The sequence below is a fragment of the Ylistrum balloti genome, unplaced genomic scaffold, assembly GCF_031769215.1.
Source record: "Ylistrum balloti isolate Yb309-2 unplaced genomic scaffold, AGI_CSIRO_Ybal_v1 Utg370292, whole genome shotgun sequence".
Classification (NCBI taxonomy): domain Eukaryota; kingdom Metazoa; phylum Mollusca; class Bivalvia; order Pectinida; family Pectinidae; genus Ylistrum; species Ylistrum balloti.
In genome coordinates, this window is record NW_026782221.1 from 279,872 (window position 1) to 292,869 (window position 12,998).

The following is a 12,998-nucleotide window of genomic DNA, read 5'->3' on the forward strand; positions in this document are numbered from 1 at the left end:
TTGTTTGAACAAAAATGGTCGGCAATGAACTTCCGGAACACGACTGATGTGAATAATGTTATAATAACCCAGAAATAAACATATTGTTTGTTTCGGTTTTATGCCATGGATAGTATGGAAGACAGTGGATTTGATAGTGATCAAAAATCAATGCTCAACGGAGGCTGTGAATCACAGGTAGGAGACATGGGGAAACTCGCTCTGGATGACAGATGTCGCAAATAAAAAAAAAACAAAATTCGGATACTTAGTCTGCTGTCTGGGTTGGGTTGCAAAAAAAATATTTACATTCTGTACTCGAAAAACAGTTTAATGAACGACCATCTGTTATTTGAAATATATATTTTAGTTGATCGTTCGTCCTCTAAATACCACGCTTTACAAAGACGTTCAAGTTGTCAACATTTCATTCAACAACATACTAAAACACGCAACGAAAGATAAATACACGTACCATTATGAATAAGGAACATGGTTAAACGCTGATGGCCCAGGAGGTGAACTGGTGCGTGCATCAAGATCCACTCTTTCATAAAGTCAACATTATGAAAAAAACACCAAAAAACCTTAGAGATGTACAAGTCGGGTACTTGTGCACCGACTTATGGACTCGATTTTAAAAAAAACATCTGAAAATAACAAACCGTACAATAGCCTTATAGCAACTAGATTTTAGAGCTAGGTTGTTGTGTGATGGATTTTTAAAAGTGTTATTGATATACAACCACATTAGCACAGAAACGATTGAGTACCTCACTATATGTCACTATACCTTGTTATCTCACAATCAGCTTTGTAAATATGAAACTGTTGAAAGGTGTTTGAAATTTTGACTGTAAATTAAGAATTGTATCGTGATATATTTTTCAATTTACCGTTAGAATTTCTAACATGTTCTTTTACACAAAGAGAAGCCTACAGTTGCCAAACTGAAAGATCTAGAGCCAGTGAATCTTCAAAACACTAAATTAACTGAATAGGAATCTCTTGGAATTCAAAGAATTGAATCAAATACAGAACCTCAGTGGAAAGGTTCATGATGCAGAAGCAGTTCACCTGAGACGCACTGACTCCACAATTGTACAATCTTGTACAATCACAAAGAATTGTGGATGATTTAAAGAATTTAGGCAAGGCTAGAAGCTCCAGATGCTGAAGCATGGGAAGGTTTGACAAAGAAAGTGACCATACAGTAGACCAGGGACATGTAAATACTACTGATCCCACCTTCAAGTATTGTTTGGCATCCTCATACTGACATTTATACAATAATCATGCAAACAGGCATATATTGACAGATGTAACTGTTTAAAACAAGGCATGGTAACATATCCAAAGGGATCAATTGATAATTCAATCATCATTTGTTGCTACAACATTCTTATAATCACAATTTCCTGACATGTGAGGGTTCCAGTTATGCTAATTGGCCAAAAATGGCATATTTACAGAAAAGAACAAAGTATATGCACAGTCATATATTCCTCATGATAGACAATATTCTTCTACCTTATGAGTGTGGTTATATATACAATTGCAACAATAATGTACAAAGTTTCAGTTTGTACTCAGGTGGAGAATTTGACAGAGTTTTTGGATAAGAGGGTATGTGTATGGGTGTGGCTGTTAAATCCTGTCAGAGACTATACATCGCTGAAAGTCCTGGCAGTGGCAGGAAAGTGTTTTCACCACAGGTTGTATCCAATTTACATTTATAAATTTGTAATGACAAATTTCATTGTTATCATGCAATTAACTTATACTGCTTTTATTTCTTTTTCAAAGAATACTAAACCTTCCTCATCAGTATCCTCAGCCAGTTACTCGGATGCCAGGACACAGAGTAATGCACAAAGGAAATCTTCACAGCTGCAAAAGAAAATAGGTAAACATGCCATTGTGTAATAGCTTGTTATATTAACTGTAACAATGATTTACATCTACCATATGCAATAATGATGGTACTTTTAACTTTCTTAAATTTAAACAATGTTGTTGCATTAATCTATGTTATGCTTTTACATATTCACATACAACATACACATGGATATGTAGGCATCAATGGGTAAAAGAAACATGTTCTGTATTGCACGTATTTGATGAATACTTCAAAACTAAGTTTCTATTGTTTGAATACATTGTTAAATGTTACATGCTTTATATCTATAAATTTAAACACTTTTATTACTTGAACTGAGGAAAAAATGGGTTTGCAAAAATGTACTTTTACATTTTTTTCAAATTTAAATGAAATATTATTTAAAGGAGTATTCACAAATTCAGTTTGTTTCTAGTCAAGTAATTCTACGAATATAAGTCTAGAAACAATTCAACATTGAACAACTATATAATGCCACTTTATATGACAGAGAGACACAGAGAAAATGCTAGGAAGGCTAAAGTTGTAAATCAGCAGCCCAGCAAAAATACCTTCATGATGCCTAGAAGTCGGTGAGTGAATAAACCTATAGTTCTTGTACTTTCTTCAAAAGTGCATGTATAATGTAGCTCCAGGAAATTCTTTTTCATCTAAAATGAGAAAAATGTACCATATTTCTTTTGATTCTGGTGTATTTACATAATACATTGTTACATGTGAAAATTGATATTGCAATACATAAAACCTTGTTGATTTTATGTGTAAATTCAATACATATAGTTATTATGTCTTGGAAATTGTTGGAGCAGTTTTAGTTAAACAGAAATGAGGATGAAATGTAGCATGCCCAATTTATAAAAGTCGCAAATAAGATATGGTATATCAATTGTGATCCTAGTTGCAGAATATTCTATGAAACTTTAAACAAATATAGTACATGTGTAGCACCAAATAACATTTGTTTAACATTCATAGATACATATATAATTAGAAATCACTCAATATGAAATCCAATGGGAACTTGTATTTTGATATATTTTGTCATTTTAGATCAAGGTCATCTCACTGATGAAATGTGCTTTCCCTGTATGAAAATATTCTCTTATAATTGTTCCAGAAACATGTAGTTTTTTTTCTCAGAATTTCATTACTTAATGTTAAAGGTCAAGAAAAAGTCACATTGGCTCAATTTGGTATGGGTCACATTAAACATATAGATAAGATTTCAAGAAATGTGCATGAGGTCCATGTAAAAAAACATTGGCTAAAATATGCTGTGAAAATCAAATAAAAAATTGTGCATGACAATATTCAACTTTCTTGCTTTGTGGATATGAGGCAATATGTTCAACAAATGAAAACTAATTGATGTTGGTTTCAGGCTGATGATCCCCCCTAAATCTGATTCACAGCCAAGACCTCTTGACCAGCAGCCGTTAGTTGCTATTATGACTGATGATGAGAGGTAGGTGACATACAAATAGAAAAAATCCATTATATTTATTCAGTTATTTTTTATCTTGGAAGAAAAAAATTGTAAGTTGGATAATGGTAATGTTAATCTTGTCACAGAATTTCTCACTAAAGTGAAGTTTGACACTTCAGTAGACCAAGAATTACTAAAATGTTTTGATTATTTTACATGAATACGTGGTGTAGTGTGGTATGGACATATGAGTTTGGTCCTTTATATGTTTATCTAAAAGCCTCCTATCTTTTTGGTATGCTTTTTTTTCAAATTATGTAGGTTGTACCACAGTAAATATCATATTTTTGGCTGTGGCACATTTTGCATTGTCAATGTCTGGAAATGCTTGAAAGGTTTTAATCTTGTCTGATTATCCTTTTTTGTATTCTTAAACAAACTACATTTAAACTTTGTAGGTTTTGATAAAGGACTTAACACTGTGCTTTTTAAATATGTGTAGTGTTTTGATTTTGAAATAACCTCTTCATGTTATCATAAATTTTGATATTAACATACTTCAACTTGACAAAGGGCAGGTGATGTTGACTGAATGTACTTAGACTATTAATGGCAATGATCATTCATTTTAGAGCTTCCTTTCCATTATACATTTCAGGAAATAAAGTCTTAACTAGAATTTTATTAAGACATTAAAAGTGCACATGAAATGTTTAACATTGCTGAGACAGAATTTAGTCGTTGTATAGGTAGCCTGTCTTTCACTCCACATTATATGTTTATATTGGTGCCTAGTCTTATGTTATCATACATACAATATTATTCTTGGTATCTTCTATTCTGCCTGTTTGTTCTAGTGATGATGATGACTTTGAGTCTCCAATGTTATCACGAGGTGCTAACAAAGACATTACCCAGCAGTTAATTAAGGATGGCTATAACCTTGACCTTGAACCTGATGATGAGGACCTTGACCTTATTCCTCCACGACCTATGAATGAACGATGTATGTGTTGTCAGAATTATACAGGAACATGTTCTATACAATGATGAAAGTGTAAAACTCCAGCTGTAAAGAGGATCGTCTGATAAATTGAGGGAGACATATATATATATATATATTTTTGTTGCACAAATTATACAATTATAGATCTAGAGCTTTAAAAGAGGGGTTAACTGTATACTGTAATAATGTTTCATAGAAAAACAAAATGTGAATTATAAATGTGATTCGATTGCAGTTTACTAATCATTTTAATCTGGTTTTGTTTATGACAAGTTTCTTTGGGTTCACTAGGTCCTAAGGACCAAGTTGAACTGAAATAAGTTGTAGTCTCTGCTGCCTAGGTATAACTGAGGTAACAAGTCTCAAAATAGTTGACATATTCCAGCCAAATATAACAAAGTCTTGTTAGGGGATAATGATTTAAAAATGTATGTCTAGAGCTGCTGATTCCTGATAAAGACAAGGCTACAGAACTTTAGCTCGAGGGGTTTAAAGACAAGGCTACAGAACTTTAGCTCGAAGGGTTTAAAGACAAGGCTACAGAACTTTAGCTCGAGGGGTTTAAAGACAAGGCTACAGAACTTTAGCTCGAAGGGTTTAAAGACAAGGCTACAGAACTTTAGCTCGAAGGGTTTAAAGACAAGGCTACAGAACTTTAGCTCGAGGGGTTTAAAGACAAGGCTACAGAACTTTAGCTTGAGGGGTTTAAAGACCAGGCTACAGAACTTTAGCTCGAGGGGTTCCATCTCGGACTGTATGAAATGGCTGAAAACTACTGATCTGAAATTCTATAAACAGAAAGACATTACTGAGATATATATAATGCATTTATTACCATAAGAGGGTTCATCTAGTTATTGTTATTACTATTATTTTGGTGAAATGAATTTTTAAATGTAGTTTATTGTTTGGTTGAAAGTTTCATTTTATCAGAAATTATTTAACTATGACAATATCTTATAGATAAATTCTCCTTTGCAACAGTTTTTCTGTTTATCTGATTTAATCTGTTATAGGCAATGTTGGTCTGTCAGCTGTATTAATTAAAATGTGTTCAGTCTGCTTTTTTGATGGAAAAAAAATATAATTACTTTTAGCTTATTAAAATGAAAATGGAAAGAAAATCTCTGCCTCAGTAAAATTACATGATAATAATTGCACATACTATATAGTTTATATAGAATAGAAATAGTTCTCCTGTTCATATACAACTTGATTCTCCTGTCATATCATTATAATACTAATTGGATCGGTGATGGTCACTTATTAATACCTTGTTAGATTTATGAAGTTTATGAGGCACAGTCATCGACTGTACAGGAATATATTTAGGTAGTTATTATAATTAGTCTTTGTATTCCTATAAACAGCTATGATGTTTGGAGACTTGTAGAGACATATTTCAATGGTAATTATTCCTATGAACCATAGACATAAACTTTTTGAGAAACATTGATGTTTTGTTGTTGAGTATATCAGTAAATATATATGTATTAAGTATAGATGTATATTCAGTACAATAAGGTATAAATGTAATTAGAATGTTGTAGAGTGTTTATTTTATATATACTATCAGAACAGGTCATTATCTTGTCTATGTTTTAGGAGAAGTATAATATTTGTATAATCAAAGGATAGCAACAAAAAATGACTAGAGGTAAACTAGAGTTGAGGCTATTATTAACTCCTCGAAGGTATATGGATGGAAGTGGTACTTGAGTAACTAGATAACTTTAATAAAGAATGGGAGGTGTGGCCAGTCATACTTGGTGTGTATAAGAATCAAATCTGCATTTATATAAATGTATTCTCAGAAACAAATTTAGATGTATAATCATTACAAATGTACTTCTGTTAAACTTTCAATATTTTAAGACTAACTGGTTTTCTATAAAGTTAACAATAGATATAACAGTATAACAGTCGGTGTTGAAATACCACCTGATGATGTTTAAACAGTAGTAAACAGAGGTACAGTTTGTGACATGCATGTATTCATGTCAAATCACAGTACATATGTACATTACTTATAATCTGTAGTATCACATAAACAGGTATTGTTAGATGATTTATGGAATCATGACGAGGTTCTGGGTTTTCATTACAAAGTTGTGCAATGTTTGATATATGGTTTATGTTACTAACTCTATACTGATAGAAGTAAGGTTTAACAGTCCCAGACAACATTTTTAAACATGTTTACGCAGTATGCCAACCTGTATTCATATTTCTTGCTCAATGTAAACTGCTTGTACAAATGTGCAATAGGTCTGCTATTTCATTAACACAGCAAGCTTGATATTGTTTCTGTGTTTTTCTGTTTATCTGTATCTTGTCATATTGGAGACACAGATAACTTAACCAATAGGGTATCATATTCACAAAATCATACTTGTTACTTGAACAGATTTGAAGTATGTTTAGTATTAGTTAATGGATCTGATTTGGTTTGATCTTGGTTATACATAATTAATAAATGAAATACATGTTTACATTTCTACAAAGCTAATTTAAATGTATGGGACAGACTTTGAGATTTAGGTGTGATTGATGAGATATAATTGAAAAGATGTGATTTTGTAATGCATTTTACCAATTAAATTGATGAATATTTGTATTTTGTTAAAGAAATCCTAAGGAAATGCTGCTTTTTTATTTGTTGTATGAGAGCATTTGGACTGGAGGGATAACTTTTTAGGTTTATAGTTCATATATATATAGGTGAAGGGGAGATAACTGACAACAAATTGCTCATCTATAAAGGGGAGATAATTTAGAAAGTAAAGCTGGAGTTTCTATCTCAAACAACAAGATATGTAATGTAGTTGTAAAGAGGATTATAAATATGATCCTTATGTTTCTTGATATTTTTTATGTGTTAAAAAGCATGAAATGATTGTGTTTTAATTGATTTGACAGTCATGTAAATTTATTACTAAAATCTTTGAAGTCTTTTAAGCAAAAACAAAAAAAACATTTTACATAAATTGACATCTGGTAATTTTTCCTATTATATATGGGAATTGTAAAAGGTAGGGTCTGTGGATTTTGATAATATAACAATTAACACTAGAACTAGACAGTTTTATATGTGGAAAGGGAACTAGGAATTATTTTTATTTGTAAGATGTATTTTGTTTTTGTTCCTTTTACGGTACATGAACAAGCACTTAAAATCTGGTTTATCAGTTAAGTCTTCCAAAAGATATTTTTCTTTGGATTGTTTTGATCACCCGTAGTGTATTACTGATACATGTAGAGGTTTCCTGATGAGTGCTCAATTGAAATTTATAGTAGGTATACTTTTGTATTTTTCAAATTTTTAATTATTTGTACTTAGGACATAGATCTTTCCTTGGAAGACATGATTACTTTTCTTTTTTTATCCAAGAATACATGCTTGTCTGTCTTATAAATTAGATGTTTTCATTTTCACTTGATACAAGTTTCATATTGAACCGTTAAACACAGCAAAACACTTCACTTCATTTACTATCAAGTCATACATTTCTTTAATGTTCAAACTCCATTGATGCAAAAGAAATTTCTGTTTTGTTGGTTTTTGGGTTTTTTTTATTATTATTATTATTATTAATTTTTATTCAGGTAACTTGAAATGCTTTGTAGTTATAGATGTAATTTATATGATCAAGTGCTTTGTTGATCAAATGCATTGTTGATCTTTTTTTTTTTTTACATAGAATTCAATATTTACAATTATCTTACAGGAAGTGAAATTGATAACATTTTCCCCAAAGGTCCTTACTGTAATGACAACAAGCCTTTATCAACTTTTTCCTTAAACTGATCCTACACAATTGCATTAAAGTCTAATCAGCAGATATTGCTGATTTGTCCGTCACAGTTACACAGATTTTGTATCTGTGGAGGTGTCAACAATTAAAATAGGTTCCACATAGTAGTTCTTAAAGTTTGTACTTAAATGATTGAACCTATCACAATTTTAATGCTGATGTTTTACCCTATTGTACATCTATGTTTTGGATTCCTGGATAGCTATGTTGATATGTTTGACACAAGTAATCAACTGTTAACAAAACCTTGATTGATTTGAAAGTGTCCTTACATTAATACTGTTTACAGCTTTGATTTTGAATGGTACATTTTTCATATCTTCTGTATGAAGTGTTTAAAACAAGTTTATTTGTGTCATTTTGAATCCATAGTTTTTACATAATCCTGTTTACTATTAGTTATAGGTCCACTTTTTTTCATTTGATAAATGAATAGTTGGCAGATCTACGCAACCTTATCATGAAACACATCCTTGATTAATGAATCTTGTTTAAAAATTGCATGTTGAGAAGAAAAGATCAAAGCTACATGATTTTGGTGTGATGATCTGGTTATGGTAGAATTTGGACGTTTTTAAATAAATAACAGTAGAACTTTGAAATAATCAGGTGATATTTTCTAAAAACAATGACTTATATAAGATCTTCTTTACAGTTTGTTTGAAAGCTGTGGTTAGTATAATTAGCACTTTTTTGGTTTTTGAAAAGTTATAGGTAAGAACAGAGAATACATTCTCAGTGTGCATTATACAGTGACACTGGCATGACAAGTAATAGCTAGGATGAAAACTAGGTACATGTAATTCAACTGGTAGTATACCCGCAACAAAACATCAGAATTATATAAAACAAGATTGCCCTGTATTGGGTTGAAGCTCTTACTTATTCCAGCAGATCAGGTGGAATAAAATCCAACATGATAGAAAACAACTATTTTCAATGGTGTAGATGTTTTATTTGTGGCGCTTGTGTTGTGGTATTCTGCTTACACCAATGTGTCTAAGTCCCAGTTCACCTCGTTTATTTATGTATTTGGTTTTGTTTCCATTGTGATGGTTTTGTTTCCATTGTGATGGTTGTGATGGTTTTGTTTCCATTGTGATGGTTTTGTTTCCATTGTGATGGTTTTGTTTCCATTGTGATGGTTTTGTTTTTTACTCTTTTTACATTAATATTTTGTCGTATGGTATTATCAACATCAGAGGTATTGAAACAAGTATTTGGTTGGTAATTTTTACCAAGTGATCATTTAGTTCAGAAATCAAAATGAAAGGATGATTGTTAGAGGCACCTGATAACATGTATTAGTATTGACTGTCTAGATCTGTTAGAGATGTTGTTAAAACTTCAAGGGTGTTTATGATCATGATAGCATCTACAGAAACATGATATTGTGGAATATGTTTATAAGTGAATGTGCTAATTCAACTGGAATATACATACCAATTATGGGAAAATGTTAACTGGAAATGTACCAAGTGAGATACAGTGTTATACAGTGTTAACTTGAATTGTACAACATTAGATACAGTGTTATACAGTGTTAACTTTGATTGTACTAAGTTAGATACAGTTTTAACTTGAATTATACTCAGTTATATACAGTGTTAACTTGAAATGCACTAAGTTAGATACAGTTTTAACTTGAATTATACTCAGTTATATACAGTGTTAACTTGAAATGCACTAAGTTAGATACAGTTTTAACTTGAGTTTGGTGATATATTTCAATACTTTCTGTAGAAGTACAACTTAGTTGTGTTATTGATATGTTTTTTGTTTTTTCCCCTCATTATACATTCCTTGTCTTATTTATTTTCCTATAATTTTAGTTGTTCCGATTTCTTCACATTTATTTTTTTTGTAGTTTTTGTTGAATATATTATTTCAAAGTAACACAATTAATTGTACTGTAATCTTCACCGATAGCATTATGTTTTATAATGATCCTAGTTTCTCTAGAATCTTATTTCCTTGTAGTTTAAATGGTGGGACTAACCTGACTTGTCTTTATTTTAAACATTATAATCATAAATATTTTGTTAGATTCACAGTGGTGACATACACTGAAAGCTAATACCCGTGGTTTCTTTATGTTTTATATGTATGTATAGTAATCTTATTCAGGACGTCTCAATCTTTACAGGTACTTTATACAGAGACGTGCATTTTATCATTAATCAAATTAACTACATATAAATACCATGACTTGTGAAAGTAGGTCCGGGAAGAGTAAGAAAGTATATATGATATTATCAGGAATGTATGACGGCACTATTATAGACCCAAACTTATTTTTTCATACTTACTTTTTAAAAAGTTTCCTCCATTAGTGTTAATTATAAGTCTGGAAATCCTGTTATATTTATTACAAGCATAGTTTCTTCTTTTGAATTCAAATTAATTTCTGCAGCCATTTCTCTTATATGTAGAATGTGGGAATGAAGATAATGTCCATTTTGAATTAAATAATTATAGGATCAAAGATATTCCATTAGAATATACACATTAAGTGGACAGGTGGAATATTCCTTAAAAAACAACTTTAAAATCACACACTCATTGTAATATTTCATTCCATATCAAAATTACATTTTAAATGAATTGTTAAGTTAGAAGAAACGAAATATCTTCAATGTAGCATAAACGTTTTATATAGGAAAATACTAGTATGATAGGGTGTAGTGCTTTTTAGGAAAAACCACCGAAAAAGTTCTATATAGGGAAAATTGTATACGGTGCAATATAAAAAAAAAACTTTTCTTCCATAGTGGGTATACCTAGAGGTTTGATGTTTCCTTGTCAATAGCGGGTTGATGATTATGTTTCATCCTCAGATAATTTGGGATGCCAGATATTTGCCGTACTTTATCATGGTGATCACATTCCAGAATGCTAAGCGTTCTTCCTGTCTTCTCTGCCATGTTTGATCTGTGATTTTTATCATGCGATGTTGCCCTACTTGATTTGCAAATGTAATGGTGATATTATTGTTTTTGCCACAATCTAATAAAGGTCATTCAAACTCACCTGCCAAGCTATTTGTTATTTATTAAACACCTGAGTCAGGATCCATACATAAACACTTAGTACTGTCCTTATGAACTTTACAGTCACACGAGTCAGTATCTATACATACACCCACTGTCCTTATGAACTTTACAGTCACACGAGTCAGTATCTATACATACACCCACTGTCCTTATGAACTTCACACTCACACGAGTCAGTATCTATACATACACCCACTGTCCTTATGAACTTCACACTCACACGAGTCAGGATCTATACATACACCCACTGTCCTTATGAACTTCACACTCACACGAGTCAGTATCTATACATACACCCTTAGTACTGTCCTTATGAACTTCACACTCACACGAGTCAGTATCTATACATACACCCTTAGTACTGTCCTTATGAACTTCACACTCACACGAGTCAGTATCTATACATACACCCTTAGTACTGTCCTTATGAACTTTACAGTCACACGAGTCAGTATCTATACATACACCCTTAGTACTGTCCTTATGAACTTCACACTCACACGAGTCAGTATCTATACATACACCCTTAGTACTGTCCTTATGAACTTTACAGTCACACGAGTCAGTATCTATACATACACCCTTAGTACTGTCCTTATGAACTTTACAGTCACACGAGTCAGTATCTATACATACATCTTAGTGCTGTCCTTATGAACTTCACACTCACACGAGTTAGGATCTATACATACACCCTTAGTACTGTCCTTATGAACTTCATACTCACACGAGTCAGGATCTATACATACACCCTTAGTACTGTCCTTATGAACTTCACACTCACACGAGTCAGTATCTATACATACACCCTTAGTACTGTCCTTATGAACTTTACAGTCACACGAGTCAGTATCTATACATACACACTTAGTACTGTCCTTATGAACTTCACACTCACACGAGTCAGTATCTATACATACACCCTTAGTACTGTCCTTATGAACTTTACAGTGACACGAGTCAGTATACATACACTTAGTACTTATGAACTTCACACTCACACGAGTTAGGATCTATACATACACCCTTAGTACTGTCCTTATGAACTTTACAGTCACACGAGTCATGATCTATACATACACCCTTAGTACTGTCCTTATGAACTTTACAGTCACACGAGTCAGGATATATACATACATCCTTAGTACTGTCCTTATGAACTTCACACTCACACGAGTCAGTATCTATACATACATCTTAGTGCTGTCCTTATGAACTTTACAGTCACACGAGTCAGTATCTATACATACACCCACTGTCCTTATGAACTTCACACTCACACGAGTCAGTATCTATACATACACCCACTGTCCTTATGAACTTTACAGTCACACGAGTCAGTATCTATACATACATCCTTAGTACTGTCCTTATGAACTTCACACTCACACGAGTCAGTATCTATACGGACACCCTTAGTACTGTCCTTATGAACTTCACACTCACTCGAGTCAGTATCTATACATACACCCACTGTCCTTATGAACTTTACAGTCACACGAGTCAGTATCTATACATACACATACACTTCACACTTAGTAGCTGTCCTTATGAACTTTTACAGTATCTATACATACACCCTTAGTGCTGTCCTTATGAACTTCACACTCACACGACAGTATCTATACATACACCCAGTCCTTATGGATCAGTATACATACACCCTTTACAGTCACACGAGTTTACTGTCCTTATGAACTTTACAGTGACACGAGTCAGTATCTATACATACACCCACTGTCCTTATGAACTTCACACTCACACGAGTCAGGATCCACATGTACGATAATTATTTGACTCGTGTACTTTTAATGTGATC

The 12,998-nt window shown here is 32.3% G+C and overlaps 1 protein-coding gene across 1 annotated transcript; it reads left to right on the forward strand.

The window, feature by feature from the left end:
* The first annotated feature begins 36 nt into the window (after positions 1–36).
* LOC132553001 (protein FAM219A-like) lies at positions 37–5,216 on the forward strand. Its single transcript, XM_060217205.1, has 5 exons — positions 37–177; positions 1,786–1,885; positions 2,370–2,451; positions 3,261–3,344; positions 4,163–5,216. The coding sequence occupies exons 1-5, from the start codon at positions 106–108 to the stop codon at positions 4,353–4,355; spliced, it is 531 nt and encodes a 176-aa protein (XP_060073188.1). The 5' UTR covers positions 37–105; the 3' UTR covers positions 4,356–5,216.
* The last annotated feature ends 7,782 nt before the right edge of the window (positions 5,217–12,998 follow it).